The sequence below is a fragment of the Polyergus mexicanus genome, unplaced genomic scaffold (genome assembly GCF_030449975.1).
Source record: "Polyergus mexicanus isolate NDT 795.1 unplaced genomic scaffold, iyPolMexi1.0 SCAF_116, whole genome shotgun sequence".
NCBI lineage: Eukaryota > Metazoa > Arthropoda > Insecta > Hymenoptera > Formicidae > Polyergus > Polyergus mexicanus.
The window spans coordinates 2,553-20,781 of NW_027223436.1; the positions used below are offsets into that span (position 1 = coordinate 2,553).

The 18,229-nt window shown below is 44.3% G+C and overlaps 2 protein-coding genes across 2 annotated transcripts; both read right to left on the reverse strand.

Annotated features, from left to right (window-relative positions):
• Positions 1–2,555: 2,555 nt before the first annotated feature.
• Positions 2,556–3,356, reverse strand: LOC138944204 (uncharacterized). The gene is made up of 2 exons (XM_070315111.1): positions 3,238–3,356; positions 2,556–3,162 (listed from the first exon to the last, which is right to left on the reverse strand). The coding sequence occupies exons 1-2, from the start codon at positions 3,354–3,356 to the stop codon at positions 2,556–2,558; spliced, it is 726 nt and encodes a 241-aa protein (XP_070171212.1).
• Positions 3,357–8,525: 5,169 nt separating this feature from the next.
• LOC138944205 (uncharacterized) lies at positions 8,526–9,706 on the reverse strand. Its single transcript, XM_070315112.1, has 2 exons — positions 9,238–9,706; positions 8,526–9,043 (listed from the first exon to the last, which is right to left on the reverse strand). The coding sequence occupies exons 1-2, from the start codon at positions 9,704–9,706 to the stop codon at positions 8,526–8,528; spliced, it is 987 nt and encodes a 328-aa protein (XP_070171213.1).
• Between the last annotated feature and the right edge of the window lie 8,523 nt (positions 9,707–18,229).

An 18,229-nucleotide genomic window follows, 5' to 3' on the forward strand; every position in this document is an offset into this window, starting at 1 on the left:
ATGGGACTGGTGGCATGGGGAGCGGCGGCGACGGGATCGTCGAGAGAAAATTCTCTCATGAAGTCTTCATCTATCAACATCTAAAAAATTGTTTAACAATATATATATCAAAAAATTTATATATCAAAAATACTTCTTTTTTTTCTCTCATCTTCGATTCCATTCGATTCTTCGCAATTGAGACGGATCTTGTTGCTTTCTTCTTCTTTATTTCTTTTTTATTATTTTAAAGATGGCGGATTTTGCTATGATTATCGATTTAATCATTAATCGATAATTCATATAGATTCGTAACTTTAACGCAGTAAGAAAACATTGTTTCTCATTGGCTGTATTATTTTAAAGATGGCGCTCCATTAATTTTTCGTATTCTTCATTATGTTGCGTTACTATAGCAAAGTTTATTCTTTGATTATGGTTATATTGATTACAATTACGTGCTTTATGTAGGTTAGATTACTTGCAATCGTAACTTGTTACATGCATAATCGATTATTAATCGAAGACGATTCTAAGTAATAGGTAAAAAATAGAATTTATTATACGTCACAATATTATTTTATTATAGTTATTTTATTATAGCCACTATTGTTGCAGCTACTATAAAAGGAGTGCCATTGGCTTTAGACAGTGGCAGATATTCAAATATAGTTTCCATTACATAAAAAGGTATTAATTATATGTATTAATTAAATATGTTTATATGTGATATTATCATGGACTGTAATTAATAATAATAAATAAAACATTTTTATTTGCAGGTTAAACGTGATTGACAATTTTGTCAATTGTTATAATGCTGCTCTCTGGCGCTGGGTTTCGGCTGCCATAAGTGCTGTATTAAAAAATCGGCTGCTATAAGCGCTGTACTAAAAAATCAGCTGTTATAAGCACTGAATAAAAAAATTAGCTGCATTAAGGCTAAATCTTGCCTTGTCTTAGCAGCTTGATATTATTGAGAATATTTGTTTGTATAATTAAGAATTAATTGTTGTAAGAGCGTTAAATTTGAATGCTTAATTGTTTGAAATTATTAAATATTTATAAAGTCTGTTTTAAAGTGTTAAACAATAATAAATTTTAAATAAATAATATTTTAATTTTTAATGTGTTCAATTTGTTATGTCTGCTAATAAAGTAATTGATAATACTCAATCACCAAATATCTATGCGTTGCAGATAAAATTTGAAGATAAATAGTTAGAAGACATTCATATTGATCACTTCGGATTATTATTAAAATCTTGTTCGGAGTATCGACCACGTGAAACATGAAGAATACAATGTCCCGATACAATCGAATCTGTTTGTAAGGAACAGAAACATATTCAAATATTACATAGTTGTAGCGATATGATTACTAATGAAAATGGGCATTGGGTTTGTAGCTATTATGATACAAAAGCTATTTATATTTACGATTCATTGAATTTAAAACGCTTGCATACTTATCATAAGATATATCTTGACAAGTCATATCCATTTTATTCTTTTGATAAGAAACCGGTACGATTTCCTTCAGTTCAAAATCAATCTAATGGTTATGATTGCGGTGTTTTTGCAATTACATTTGCAGTATCACTTTTATTTAGCCTTCAACCAGATACAGTTATGTATGGCCATACTTTGATGCGTCAATATTTGGCACACATGTTTCAATTAGAAAAAATAAAACATTTTAGTAGGTGAAATAGGCCGCCGCTAACTCACTTTTACAATGAGAGCGAGAGAGATGGATAGAGAGATAGAAAAGGATGGAGATATGAGTTAGAACAGTTTGTTGACGACCGAGGGGGAAAGTGCGGACAGGGGGAGAGGAGGGGGGGTACGTAGGGCGAGACGGGAAGCGCAGCGAGGGGGGTCGGGGGAGCGCGCGACGTCACGGGAGGGAGCGGGTACGAATCGCTAAAATTGCCCGTGAGATGGCGCTCGGCTTGATCGGAGGTCGCGCTTACCGACTCGCCCTACGTACCCCCCCTCCTCTGCCCCTGGCCGCACGTCCCCCCTCGGTCGTCAACAAACTGTTCTAACTCATATCTCCATCCTTTTCTATCTCTCTATCTATCTCTCTCGCTCTCATGAAAGTGAGTTAGCGCCGGCCTATCTAGACGCCCAACAAAATCGCTGAAATCACCTGGGAGATGACGCTCGACTCGATCGAGGTCGCGGTTTCTCCCGGCGCGATTTGACTTTGCCGCGACTCGACCTTGACGCGACTCGACCTTGACGCGACTCGTTCTTTAAGAAGGCGACGGCGATCTCTCGCGCCGTTTCTAGCGCGCGATCCGCTATCGCGATTCTTTAAGGACGCGCGTCGCTTCTAGCGCGCGATCCGCGAGCGGACACCGGGTATTCGGCGTCGAGGGAGACGGAGAGAGGAACGGTTAGCGGCGATACAGGCGCGCTTATCGCTCGAGCGAGATGGCGTATCGTTGAAAGGTCGTGGAATAAAGAGAGATCGTCGTTCTAGCGAAAGCGAAGTGTTTTTATTGTTTTCTTTTACAATATTTTTAATATATTAATAATACGATAATACGAGTACGCGGATAAGCGTATCACGATTCCCCGAAGAGCCGAGCCTGCAGCTCGCAATCGATCAGATCGTTGCGGTCGAAGTTATCGCTCTCGCGTATCGTCGCGGGAACAAGCGCCGTATCGCGAGCGCCTGCCGCGATGTCGAGGAAACGAGTCAGCTTGTTGTCCACGCGCGTGGTTAATCCGCTTAAAGATGCAACGATGCGGTTGACGCAAAGTTCCAGATTTAATATAGTTACGACGGTGCTCTTCGATACGGCCAGACGAACCTTGGGCGTTTTGAGACGGAGTATTCGAAGATTGTTGAGTTTGCCGAATCGTAGCGTCAACTGTCCGATGTATATCGGCGCCGGAGGGCGTGCCTCGTCGCGCTCGTCGGAGCGAAAGTGCGACAGAAGCGTGGATCGTAGATCGAGCAGTTCCTTCCACGTATCCGGCGTTAGCGAGATCTCTTTGCCGTGACAATCTCCGAGGACGATTTCCACGAAAGAGGGTCGGCGGACGTTTACGCTGACTTCCAGATGTTTATACGCGGTTTTGGTCAATGGATAGCGTCTTCCTAAGATTCTGAGCGGTCGTGTGACCGAGACGTCCGCGTCGCGTCTCGGCGTCCGATCGCGATCTCGTCTAAAAATAGATGCGAGCGATGAGAGAAACAGCGCTAGTGAATTATTAGTTCGAATAAACGTTTGATAGTTTTACCCATTATCCTTTTTAGCTTTTTTAGCGTATTCCGCGTTATCTTCGCGGTCTCGCTCGGTTAGCCTCAATCGATCGTCGAATGAGTGTTGCTGCTGCGGTTGTCCCATTGTCGCGTACATCGTCGCTCGTTCTTTCTCGTTTGTTCTTTCTCGCGCGTTAGCTTCGGCGTTCTCCGTCAATAATGAAGCGCTTAACGGATGGACGATCTTTATATACTCGCGTAGAGATCGCTTCTTCCCCTTTCGCGCGCTTTTTTTTATATATTCTATTTTTAAAAAATGACGGTAGGGTCGCTCTAGTCGTTCTCATCGTCGATCTTCTCTCTTTCGGTCGCGTCGCCGAGACGATAGACGCGACTAAGGAAATCGCGCAATTGCCTTAGCAGTCCATCCGTAGGACACTCGATGCCGAGCGCGTGTAGATCGAAAGCACCCGCCGAGGTTACGATATTCGTGAATTCGTTGAAGGCGTAGAATTGACGTTTGGCAAAGAAATATAGATTACCATCGATGTATCGGAAGGCTGACGTTATCGCGGACAGAATTCCGGGAAATATCTCTTTTAACGGAGCGTATCTAACGACTATCATGTGACACTCGTCGATTTCCGCGACCTTATCATCGTCGTATATAGCGTAGGTTCGTCCCGTATGCGTATTTATCGCTGCGTTGATCTTAACGTTTCGAGGAAGTCCGATATCGTGGAGATATCTCAGCCAACCCGATTTTAGCTTAAGACTGGGATATACAGCGAGGTAGATCGAATCGTCCGCGAATAGCGCAAGATCGCCCGAGGGTGTTCGATACGCGGCGGATAGGCGCGTGAAATTCGCCGGTAGAAACGTCGCGTAATCCGTGAGCGTCATGGGTCTACCGTAGCGTTTCTCGGTCATGTCGACCGACCATACGTTGCGGCGATTAGCTATATACAATCGGTGATTCATTATCAACGCGGCGTCCACGCGCCGCAATGCGCACCTGAAAATTCCACGTGAGACACGTTTTCGGCCATTTTCGCGCGATCGGGCTATACGCGCGATCGGGAATGTCCGCGAGACCGCATCGCGGTTTGCGCATAAGGTGAAGCGTAACGGTGTCTAACGCACCGTTTCCGGACAATTGATAGTATTCTTGAAATAGCAATAGCGCGCGACGCAGAGACGTCGCGTTATCGGACGACAGCGATCCCCCGTCGTCCTTCAGAAAACCGTACACGCGCAGGAAACGGAGCGCCTCGATCTTCTCCGAGTCGGAGGGCGCGGCGGCGACCGTCGCGGTGACGAGCGTCGTCGCTAGAACGAGAAGAGCCGTCCTCGCATCAGTCATCGCGCGGAGCGACGAAAGACGCGGTAAACTATCGAGAGACGCCGGGCGCGATTGATTCGCGCGTTCCGCGAGACGCCTGTTTTTATCGTCGACGAATGACGCGGGTGGGGGAGGGGGAAATGCGTCGACGATTCGTTTGAGGGAGAGTCGCGACTCGCCTCGATTAGAGAAACGCGCCTCTTTCAACGTCGAGCGTTCGGAATGCGCGTTATCTAGCGGACGCTCGAGTTCCTCTCGCAGTTTCGTTTTTTGTTATTTCTATTTTTATTATTCGTTTATCCCCTAAGAAGAACACTCGATGAGCGATTAGAGATACTCTTTCCGGCGACGATAAATGTTCGCCGAGTATTCGGGATGCGCGTTATCTAGCGGATATTTTTTGTTATTTCTATTTTTATTATTCGTTTGCTCCCTAAGAAGGACACTCGATGAGCGATTAGAGATACCCCTTCCAGCGATGCGCGTTATCTAGCGGATGTTTTTTGTTATTTCTATTTTTATTATTCGTTTGCCCCCTAAGAAGGACACTCGATGAGCGATTAGAGATACCCCTTCCGGCGACGATAAACGTTCGCCGAGTATTCGGGATGCGCGTTATCTAGCGGATGTTCGAGTTCCTCTTATAACATTATTTTTTTATTATTTTCCTTTAAAATCTATTGTTGTTATTTTCCTTTATAATCTATCTTTATTACTCGTTCGTCTCCGCTCGAGTCGAGCGATTAGAGGAGCGGTCGCGGAAGGAAGAATCGACGCGCGGATGCCGCGGCGCGATCGATAAATCGTACCGCGGCATCCGCGCGTCGATTCTTATAAACACGAGATCGTTTCGAGAAGCGTCAAAGTATTCTCGCTCGCGAGATAGCGAAGCGACGAAACGGTGAAGCGCGAAACGGTGGAGCGCGAAGTAGCAAAAGTTAAAATCGGTCGCGAACTGTTCGATATGGAACGAATCGAACAGATAATTAACGCGGCCGATTATATTAATGTAAACGGATATTTAATCGCGATAAAGTCCTACGTTTTGGGAGACCTCGCCACGGATCTGCGCGTGGAGGCGCAAGGTGTTATCGAGAATAGTCCGGATTCGTTTAGACTCATTTTTCAGTTGAACGGAGACATAGATATCGCGCGTTTAATGTAAGTATTCGATCGGAATTTTTTATAATATTTTTTTATAATAAATTATAATGTTTTAATAACCTTTTAATAACTCTTTTAATAACTTTTTACTTTTGTATTTTAGACAAGAAATAGAGGGCTGTATAAGAACGGCGCGAGAATCGCTCTACGATTTAATAACTAGGACGAGAACTATGCTCGCACAGGCACAAAGCGTTCATAGCGCGTTGCGCGACGCTCGCCGACGCGATGTCGCGCAAGCCCCCGAACGGTTCGACTTAATCGGTCGGCTTCACGAGCGCGAGCGCGACTTCGCCATCCCCGAGTTAATCGGTCTGCTTCGCGAGAGCGAGCGCGACTTCGCCGTTTCCGAGGTTAGTCGAGTCGTCGCATCGCCGATCGACGAGGAGCCCGAATCGCCGCCGATCGACGAGGAGCCCGAACCGCGGCCGATCGGCGAGGAGCCCGAATCGCGGCTGATGGAGGACGAGGTCGAACCGGCGACGGTCGACGAGGGTGAATCGCGGACGGGTGTACGATTGGCGGATTACGAGCCCGAATCGCAGCCGTTCGACATGGAGTAATTTTATACATTAATAAAATTTGATTTTTGCCCATATTTATATATTTCGTGTATCGCATGCGCGCGCATTTGTAAGATATGATTCTTATGAATAAACGCTGTACGTTAAACGAAGCGTCGATTCTTTACGCTCCTCTTTTCTTCTCCCGCATCCTCTCGCTCTCGCGCTTCTCGTAGTAAGCGTCGGCGCTATTCTTCTTTCGCGCCTCTCGTAGTAAGTATCGGCGCTATCCTTCTTTCGCGCCTCTCGTAGTAAGCGTCGGCACTCTCTTATCGCGGAAGGATACGCGTTCGCGATAAAAATAGCGTTCGTTTAATATGTAGACATAAACAAAGCTATTTTAGAAAAATACGTTTAATATAAATAATAAAATATGTATAATAAAATATATAATATGTGTAATAAAATATGTAATATGTACAATAAAATATGTAATATGTATAATAAAATATGTAATATGTATAATAAAATATGTATAATAAAATATTTGCTTCTTCTGAAACAAAAAAGAAATTTTATTAGTATACTAATTTAATATTTAATATATCACGAATTTTAAAAAGATACTCGCGATTAATTTTTCGGCCTCTTGCTCGGAGGCTCGTCCCGCTGTTCTTCCGTCGCGTCTTCCTCGTAGGACTCGTTCCACGATTTTTCCGCCGTATCTTCCTCGTAGGGCTCGAGCCCGAAGAGACGTCTCAGATCTAGATAAAGACCGTCGGGGCCGTTGTCCTTCCACACGTCTTCGCGGAGGTCGCGCTCGTAACGCCGCATCATTCGCGCGTATCGTCGATACTCGACATTTAAAAATCCAGGAATCTGGATATCTTTCGTATAGTTATACTATAAATTAAATCGAATCATAATATAAAACATAATATAAAATATAATTTTAATATAAAATAAATATTACTTACTCTTTGAAATACTACGAGATTGAACAGGGCTCTCAATAGCCCCGTTACCAGATTCTCCGCCCACCACGCCGCGTTGTATTGACCTCGACATAGAACCAATTCAATAAGCGATGGCATTTTTAATACACTTTTATTAATACTGCTTCGCGAATAGTCTAATACTTCCTGACGAACATCGTATAAACCTTTTAAAATAGGAGATGCGCGAGCTATTATCGCGAGGATGGATACGCGACCGCGATAAAGGAAAAACGCGGTTCGTTCGTATAGCGTGTATTTTGCGACAGTATGATTAATACATTCATGATTAAATTTATAGATTATATAATTGATTCGATACATTATATATAAAGCTTAAATATACAATTAAATTTATAGATTATATAATTGACTCGATACACACATTATATTTAAATTTATAGATTATATAATTGACTCGATACATTATATATAAACTTAAATTTATAGATTATATATAATATACAATAATTCAATATAATATATAATACAAATGAGTAGATATAAAGTAATATAATTGATTTGATACATTATATAAAGCTTAAATTTATAGATTATATATAAAGCTTAAATTTATAGATTATATATAAAGCTTAAATTTATAGATTATATATAATATACAATAATTCAATATAATTTATAATATAAAATCAATCACACATATCGCGCAAATGATCGCGCCGCTCGAACCACCAATCGTGCAATTTGCACGCGTTCTCTAACGCGCAATTCTTCGCGTGATATCCGCAGCGAAAGGCCCGCGAAGCGTTCAGAGTCTCCAAACGTTCGATGTCCTCGTAATCGGCGTCGATAGTCTCGACGGAGACGACTATGTCGCGATCGTCGGCGACGTTTCCCAAGATCTCGATCAACCACTTTTTGTTTTCGTGACCTTTGACGTAGATTCGCACCGTCGAATCGGGGCTAGATCCTCGACAGACGGCGTCTCGAACGAGTCTCTTCATCGACCCGTAATTCGCGTGTCCATTGTTCCACTTTAGCTGGTGATGATTCGATATCAGCCAACACGCTCGCGATTTTTCCGCTCTCGTGAGCAGATCCCACGACATTGGCGGGCGAAAGATGTGATGCGTCAATTTCACGCCATTTCTTAACACGGCTACTTCTTTCGCGACGAATTTCTCGTTAACTACGAAACCTTGAAGATCGACGAAGATCGGCGCGTCCATCGTCGTTGTTAGCGGTACTCGAAGTGTCCCCTCCTAGATTTTTTCCTAAGCGTTTTATTCTCCCTCCATACTTTTTCGAATATCGTTGCGCTTATACGATTCTGCGCACGACGTTAGTGAGCGGATTGTACTCTACCACTCGATCGTGAATGATAAGACAGTAGGCTGTGGTGTTAGGGGGATGTTCTGCTTGCAGTCGAATTCTACGCGAACGTCCACGGTGGCGCTCTTGATCGACTCGTTCTGTCGAGAACAGTCGATGACTACGAGCGGGCCGTGGGTTAAAAATTTATTTATATTTAACAGCGCTTCGTCGTTGTCGCATCCGTAGTACGTTCTTCGAAATTTCGAGTACATGTCGTATAACACGGCGACTTTGCGCTTATCGAAATCTAGGTTCATGTCGTCGTAAGAATAAAAATTGAAATTAAGATACAGTTTGACATTAATCAGTTTGCAATCGTCGAATAAAGAAGGCTCCTCGGACAGAACGTTCTTCTTTCCGGATTGTAACGCGAAGATATCGTATCGCGGTTTCTCGAGCTGCATCGCCGCTTTGACGGCCCACGAGTGTTTGGTCGTGCTCTGTAGAAGCGGAAACTCATAGAGATCCCACGAGCGAAAAGCGACGCTCAGGTATCGTCCGCTATCTAATGTGCGCAATAATCTTAATTTATTAACATCGTTTAATACTATATAGGCATTCGCCATTGTATTTTTAACAAAACGATTTTAGGTTCTTGCGTTTCGCGCGATATGATGCAATTGTTATCGTTGCGCGCTCGTATTAGAATAAGTTCGTGTAGCGCGTTGATCACAACGCGCTTGTAATCTTCGCAAAAACCTAATAGCACGTTGAGAGGTACGCAAAAGTTGAAATCGCCGATCGATGAATGAGTTGTCGCTAATAAGTCCCATCCAGCGTTTTTTAATATTTTGCCTCTTTCGACCGTCAGCGACGCGTAATTCTTGATCGTGCTCGTTATTCCGACGTTTCTGCTTCGATCAATCTCCACGCCGTCGAGCTCGTAACGAATCTTCTCGAACATAAACGCCGCACAATTGTTTACTAGTCTCGTCACTGACGCGATTTCCCCTTGCGCGCTCGGCACCTCCTTCGACTCGAGTCTGCCCTCGACGTAGAGAAAACTATCGCAAGGTAACGTGTATAAATCCTGCTGTTGTATAGGAATTCGTATCTCGTCGCTATTCCCGAACGTGGTATTAGCGTAAGGGTTGTACGTGTGTGTCTCGATCTTGACGATGCGATCGTCGAAGATCGGCTCCCCACCGATGCTTAGAATGTCGCACATTCCGCTTTTACGAAGAAGCGGTCCTCGGCACGACAAAACCCAAGGAGCGCAGGAAAGCCGCGTTGGCGACGGTCAATCTTCCTCCCTTCTTCCTTCTCTTTTCCGCGTCTAGAGGCGACGTGATGGCGACGACGAGCGCATTTCTCGCGTTCGACCCGTTCACTACGAGCATCGCGCGCTTCTTTACCGTTTTCGCCGCACGTGCAGACGAATCGTGATCTCCTCGCCGCGAAAATCGATCAATTTTCCGTTTTGGTCCACAACACGCACGTTTATATCGATAATGGTCCGCGCGATGATCGGGAGATAAATGATCTGCGTCGGGATCTCCGACACTTTATATCCGGGTGGAACGTTAGGCGCGAACTCGTGTATAGTATGCGTGGATTTGTCGTTATGATACGCCCCTGTCGTGACGTTGCACTCTACCCGAATGAGGTTAATGGCCATAATATTTATCGGCTTATCGGACGCGTACCATTTATTCGGATGTAACACGCGAGACGAGAAACCTAGTAGCGAACCGATATTATCGGGTTTTGTGAAATTTATTCGATACGCGCAATTAATTTCGCTTCTCAGTGTTATCGTTACCGCGAAGCGTTATAGAATTTTCACTCTTATCACCATTCTCATCGTCTTCGAAATAGTCGCCGCCAACATCGTATATGTAATCGTCATCGCTCGTTTCCGGTTCCTCGTTTTCGCGCTCTCGCCTCTCCTCTTTTGCTCGTCATTTGTGACGAATCGCCGCTCTTAGATACGCGTTTATAGCGCTTAACTCGTAAGATCCCACTGGAATCGCGATAATCTCGTCGTTATCATCGAAGTAAAATTTATTATTCGCGGAATTTATATTCGGTATCGTATTATAAGTTTCGAAATTGGTTAAACCTAATTCGTAATCGTCGTCGTTTAAATCAAGAGGTGGAAAATAACTCGCCGCGAGAACGCTGCTTCGTCCGGAAAGAATGAGAGTCAGCGACATGATCGGCGAGAGCGATCGAACTGCGCTCGATCGACGAACGACGGTCGATATTATAGTCGGCGATTCCTCCAATCGATTCCTCAGAGAAATCGAAGATTCAATTGTCCGCAGATATTTTGATCGCGCATCTGCTCGGAGCGACGATTGTATCGAATGTTCGCGTCGCGCCCGAGATAACGCGCGAGTTCGTGCGGAGGACGAAGATCGCCGAAACAGCCGTAGTAAATCGCGTCGCCCCCTTTTTTCGCGTACGCCACCCAATGAGTACCCGGTCCGGACGCGTCGTTTAAATTCACAATGCCGCTCTCGTCGCGGCGCGCCCGCGATGGAAGCGCGTCACGCATAAACATGCCTCTAAAGTGAGGCACGCGCGAGAGTATCGCCGCGCGATTTAACTGTTCATTCGTCGTTGCTCCGACGGATGGGAGGATCTCTAGCGTCTGTTCACGCGAAGTTTTTTTTAGCGTTTTTTCTTCTTCTCGCCGAGGACGCGCCACTCTCGCGCTTGTACGGCGCGAGATATAAACCGCGACCCTCCATCTCGCGATCGTGGCGCTGCAACTCCTCCAGCTGTCGTCGCGCCGCTTTGCGATCGTTTACCGCTTTCGCGATTCCCGCCGCTCCCCCAACTAAAGAACCGAGAGCTCCCAATAACGGTAATAGGGGTAAGAAGCCACCGCGTTTCGCTATCGGAAGCGTTCTTTTCCTCGTAGCGGTCATTCTCCTTTTCCTCGTAGCGGTCGTTTTTCTTTTGATCTTTCTTCTCTTGATTTTTGTCGTACCCATTCCGAGTTTCGTCTTCTATTTCATAGCCATCCATACAACCGCCGCGGCGGCTCTCTCGCCGAGAGTCGAGTCTCTCGCCGCGACGCGCTCGCGCGCTTTCTCGGCGAGCGCGCGGTCGGCGGCGTGTCGATCGGCGAACTCGCAGCTTCGCGAGTACGCGATGTCGTGCTCGCGGCAGGCCGCGTCAAGAGGATTGACGCCTCGATCGCCTCGCGCGAGTCGTTTCGCGAGACGGGTACCCGGCCCGCAAAATTGATATCCAGGTATATGCAGTTCGAAAGGGAGCGCATTTATCGCTCGGTTCAATAAGCCAGCGCCGCAGCTCACACCGTACCGCCGTTTCGCGAATTGCATTCGCCGCAATCTTTAACGAGCGGCGCCGGATCGTCGATGTGCGTTCGTTGCCAGGGGCAATTATAATGCTCTAGGCATCGACGGTAGCGCCGCACCTCCGGATCCACTCTTATATATTCGGGCAGTTTCTCCCACAATCGTTCCACGTAGCGACCGAAGTGCTTTAGCAAAATTATTTTCGGGATATACCGTAACTGATCGGCGGTGAAATCGAGAATATCGTCGCTATCTATTAGTAGGATAAACATCTCGATTCACCGCGCGCGATTCGCTACTGCGCGATCGATGGCGATCTATTCGTATATAAATAAAAAGGTCTCGCCCTGCCTCGCGCGAGTGTACCGCGCACGCGCGCAGCGAGAGGAATGCGCTTTGTGCGGCAACCGATCGCGATAAGGGTGACGAATCTCGATGGTAGGGCGCGACCGTCGGAGGAAGCGCGCAGACACGGTCGTCTATTACCGAGCGCTATTCGCTGCCTCATTTGCGGTCCCTCTAATTGCGGTAAAACGAACGCGCTAAGTTTGTTGGAGAGCCCGCACGGCGTACGCTTCGAGAACGTTTACGTTTACTCGAAGTCATTGCAACAGCCTAAATATCAGTATTTAGAGAATGTATTGGCACCGATGAAAGATATAGGTTATTTCACATTTTCCGATAACTCTGATGTTATTACGCCTAGCGAAGCGCTCCCGAATTCTATATTCGTATTCGACGACGTAGCGTGCGACAAACAGAATACTATTAGAGAGTACTTCGCTATGGGTCGACACTCGAACATCGATTGCTTCTATCTGTGCCAAACGTATGCTAAAATACCAAAGCATTTGATTCGAGATAACGCGAATCTGTTGATTCTTTTTAAGCAAGATGGCACTAATTTGCGTCACGCATACAACGATCACGTGAACACAGATATGTCCTATGAGAATGAAAATTCTAGCGCGTGTTGGCGATATAGATATGGTTTCCTAGTGATCGATAAAGATAGCGCGCTTAGCGCCGGCAGATATAGGCGGGGGTTTAACGATTTCGCCATACCGTAGAGCGATCAGTCGTCGCGAATACGTCGAATGCGTCGATCGCTCTCCCTCCCGCGAGCGAGAAGAACCAATTTATTAATCACGATGGCTGCGACGGATATCGGCGAACTAGAGAAAACGGCGAAAGAGATCGCTAAAACGCGCGCATCGATTCGTAAAAAACACAGAGCGTTAAAGACCGGCAAAATGGAGAACGAGATCGCGATGGAGAGCCGTTTCAAGCCAATCGTCGAACCGCTGTGACGCATCGCCGAGCGCGCCGAGCGAGACGAGATCGAGCGAGACGAGATTAAACGCGAAACGCTTCGACGCAATCGACGCTTCGCCCGTAACGACGAGCATCGAGGAAAAATGGAATGAGGAAAAATGGAAAGAAGAAGAGTTGACTCCCACTTGGAAAAAACCTAAAGTGAAACGAATACGAGCGCGAGGACGATTAGACGCCGCTTCTACTCCGTTAAACGTGTATCCTATCGAGAGAGATCCATTCGCGCGGGACGAAACTGAAGAGGAAACGTTCGAACCCGAGAATCTCGAGTCGTCCTCAACGTTTGAAACGCCCGTTAGGCAAACTTCGCGAACTTCTCAAGATCGTGAAATGTCGCACGGTCGGCTAGGACCGTTAGGACGAAAATACATGGGGGCTCTTTTCGGCGGAGAAGCGCCGAATGAGATCGATCACGTTTACGGAGTGTACATTAGCGCGAAAGGCGCGATGCTTGGCAATAGGCGATTCGATGTAGACGCGAATGACTCCATACTTATAGATGAAATTAAATACATCGGTACCCCCGGTTTATACGAATTAATCTTTATGAAAAATTTTGATAGTCTCATATATACAGAAAAGGATAAATTAACATACAAAAGTATATTGTTAACAACGAACGCTCATAAACGCGACCATGACGCTAAAAAATCTGTTTTAGGAAATAAGGGATATAAATACAAGTTCGTTATCGCTCCGCTTATTCACGGCAGCAGCGCGAAAAAGATGGGCGCGGGTCGCGTACCGTTAACCATGCGAATCACGAATAATAGAATCGATTACATTCATTGGGAGCAATTGTCTGCGATTGCTGGACGCTTCGCGTCGAGCTGGCAACAACGCTCACGAAAACGAGATTCTATCGATAATCGAGGAGCTTCGCGAAACGGGAGCGATAGTATAAATCGAATCGTCGCATCGACGATCGCCGCAGTCGTGCGCGGAATTCGCGATGTCCGTGAGCAAATTCGGCACGCCTTTAAAAAACCGTGGTTGACGCGAGAACCGGAAGACTACGTCCGGCTATCGAGTCTCTGCGAAATTACGTGCCCGATAACGCGCTGTGTCTAAGCTCTTCCGTCGAGTACGACGCGAGAGAGCGCAAGATAAAGCGTCTGGCTAAGCCGGAGGAGGACACCGACGCGACGAGCAAAAGCTACGTTGAAGGAATTACGTCGCAATTGAGAAAAGACGCGGACGAGGCAAGGAAAGGCGTCATTCTACTATTCACGAGGCTCACCCAGCTCGATAACGCTCTGAGTAAACGAATAGACGCTGCGGAGAGTTTTGTTTCCAAGATCGAAGCGCGCGACGACATTCTAAGTAAACAGATAGACGCTGTGGAAAATTCCGTTTCGAGAACAGAATCTAACGCTAACGCTCTAGATAAACGGATCAATACCTTGGATAAACGAATTAACGGTTTAAGCAATCGAATCGAAGCCGCAAAAAATATGATATCGCTCAATGTCGTGGAGTCTTCGACGAAAAGCGCGAGCGACCGTAAAATACTGTTCAATCAGGGTAAAATAATACAGGAACTAACTCAAAAATCGCGCGTCGCGGCGAATTTCGCGGCAAAAATACGAGAATTGGAAAATTCAACATCGCGATTGAAGAGGGACGCGGACGAGCTATCGGGGAGAGTGACGACCTATGGCAAGCGGATGTGGTCGAGATGCGTCCTTACGCGAGACTCAACAAAGGCCACAACTACATACTCACCGTTATCGACGCGTTAAGCAAATACGCTTGGGCCGTACCGCTTAAAAGCAAGAGCGCGAACGAGGTTACACGAGCGTTATCTAAGATAGTGCGAAACTCTAAGCGGTGTCCGAAAAATCTGCAGACCGACAAAGGAAAGGAATTCTACAACGCTGAGGTGAAAAAATTCGCGGAAAAGCGCAAAGTGAATCATTACTCGACGTACTCGGTGATGAAAGCGTCGATCGTCGAACGATTCAATCGCACGCTCAAAAATTCTATGTGGAAATATTTCACGCTAAGCGGAACGTATAAATGGATCGACGAATCACCTCGACTCGTCGAGGAATATAACGCGCGAAAACATCGCACTATAGGTGAGACCCGTCGACGTAACTCCAGCGATCGCCGATAAACTTTTAAATACGGTATACAGCAATATAAAAATCGCAACTCCGGCGAAATTCAAAGTAGCCGATCCGGTACGCGTCAGCAAGTTTAAGACATGCGCTCGTTATTCTCTTATATCGCGCTCTCGGAGTATTTTATTAAAATAAGCTATATTAAAATAAACTATATTAAACGCAAATATTATTTATTACATTCTCGATATACGACGTTTTCCTCGCTCCTTACCGCGGTATTTTATAATGCCCCCACGGTAAAGTATCCGTAGTTCCGGATATCACATATCGTTTATCGTCATGTGGGCTGAGCGCAACCTTCAATTCCGACACCGTATACACCTCGTGTAACTTAGATCTTATGCAAGATTGTTCGCGCCTCATCTCGATTCTTCGTCGAAGACAGCGCGCGTAATTCTCGTTCTCGCGACAACGCCGCTCTTAACACCCTTAATTCTTTTCATATCGTCTCTACCTTCGACTCGTAGCGCGTACATCTTCGCTCTAAGCCCGACGAATTCCGTCATAATCGCGCCGGCCTTCTCGTCCTTCATAGCACCAGGTATTTTCTTATTAGCTAGAGGCATACCATACGCATTGTCCACCGCGTAATCGCTCGTATCAAATCTGCCAATGTCGCGCTTCATATCTTCATACACATCCTCGCACACGATGCGATAAATGAGGCTATCCGTATCGGTATACATTATTTTACATTTATCTCGATACAACGGTAGCATATACTCGTAGTGAAATTCGTATAAACGAATCTTAGACACATCGAGAATACACATACCCACGTAAACCGGTTTGTTAAACTTAATCTCGAGTTTGTGCAATTCCACGGCTACGAGATTCTCCGCGAAAATGCTTCTGCTATAAAAATTCGGCTTCGCGATCATCGCCTCCGCGCCATATCGCCCGTCCCATCGAGTCACGAGTCGGACATTCGAATGATTGCGCACGTTCTCCATAGTCTTACCGAACACGGCGTTATTCATCAATTTGTAAAGATTTTTCTCGACCTCGTTTTTCGTGTTAATTCGTAGTCGCGTGTTTAATTCGATGTATCCGCACAGCCATGAAAATTGCGCGAATTGTAATATTCTGTGTATTTTCGTAACGCGTAATCCGTGCCGAATGCATTGCTGCAAATTGCGATAATATATTACGTAACGACTCTTATCGCATAGCGTGGCGAGAAGTTTCTCGTCGTGTTTTCCGGGCGGCTTATCGCGCGTCGGGCAGAATGGCAAGTCCGCGTGAGAATCGTAAAGGTTGGGCGGATACGCAAGGTCGACCTCTAGATTGTAACCGATAGGCGGGTTCGGTGTCACGGACATCAAGTCAACGCTCGTAACGTCATCAACCCATTGGAAATCTTTGTAAGGCAACGATTGACACATCGCCCATCCGTACAAATTATTTACATCGAAGTACATGAGATACGACGATGGTTCTGAAGGATCGTACGACTGTAAATATTTGTTATTAGCGCGCGCGTATCTATTGGAACATTAACTTACAAGGGGAGGGCCAAGTCGTGCACACAAGGATTTCGCTCAGCTTTAAATATGTTTTAGTACTAACCCCCCACTAATTCATGGACAAGTGGCACGACGCAATACTCAAGCATTCGCAAGAAATTTGCATTAAAAATTTGTCGTGCGCTTTCTATACCGAATTAGCGAAAGAGGTTAGCAAATAACAGCGTGGGGCAGAGGATAAGGCGGCGGATTAGAACGCTGCCCGTTGCACATTCGAGTCCTGACTTTACCAATTTTTTTTTTAATTTTTACAAAATATTGCAATAAGTGGACGCATATGGAGTAAAAAAATTATTATTTAATAATTATTAAATTTAATGCGAATACTTTAAATATAATATTTTATACTCGCATACTTTAACGCCTGTAACCATACGAGTAATATCGGTTCGCAATACAATTAAAGACTCCATAATCATTCTATCGAATGTGCATATTTTTGTGAAATGTATGTTTTTTTAACATTTACTCGATTTTTACTCGATTTAAAATATTTTATAACTTACTGTGTTTTGCTATAATAGTTGCGGAATATCTATGTCCATTACTATACCTGGCTTTTGTAATATAATTTTTATAGAATTATAGATAGAATTATTAGATTAGATAGAATTTTAAAATTATAAAAGAAAATTGAAAGACACATACATTAGTTAAATTAAGAGACAATCATTGATAAAACATTGTATATAGGACGAAGAAAAAGAAATATGTGATAATATCTTCTAAGTAACGTATAAAGAAATAAATACAAAAATATGGTAAATATGTAATATAAAGTCCTCCAATAAATATTCTTCTCATATGTTTTAGAATAAATATTTGATAGTGTAATTGTCCAGGTTCTCTGACATTGGACATATTTAGCATATCAGACGACTCACAGGTGAATCCATCAATCTTGAGTGTCTTTACAAAGCTTTCTTCGAATGGTGTAACGCCCGAACTTTCAGTAATGAGCATTATATACTTACCAAAACTGAATCTAAGATAAAAATTTTTTTATAATTTGGTTCTACTAGATAATATAATAATCTACTTATAATAAATTACTAGAATACTAGTTGATATTATCAATACATTATTTACAAGTTACTGGGATTGTTACATTATAATTATCTTAAAAATCCCAGTCTTCCATAGAGATTACAGTTTCAGTTTGCACTTACGTCATCAAAATATAATGTATTAATTTCTGACATATACGTACAAATAAGTGATCATATATATATATATATATATATATACTATATATATATATATATATATATATATATATATTAAGCATTTATAATCATGCATATTTACAAGATAAGACCTATTTATAATGGTATATTAGAAACATATAATAATTTATTTTATATATTTAGTAAAAACTGAAAAATTAACTGTGAAGATGGAAGTATGCTCGAAAATATACTGAAAGTAG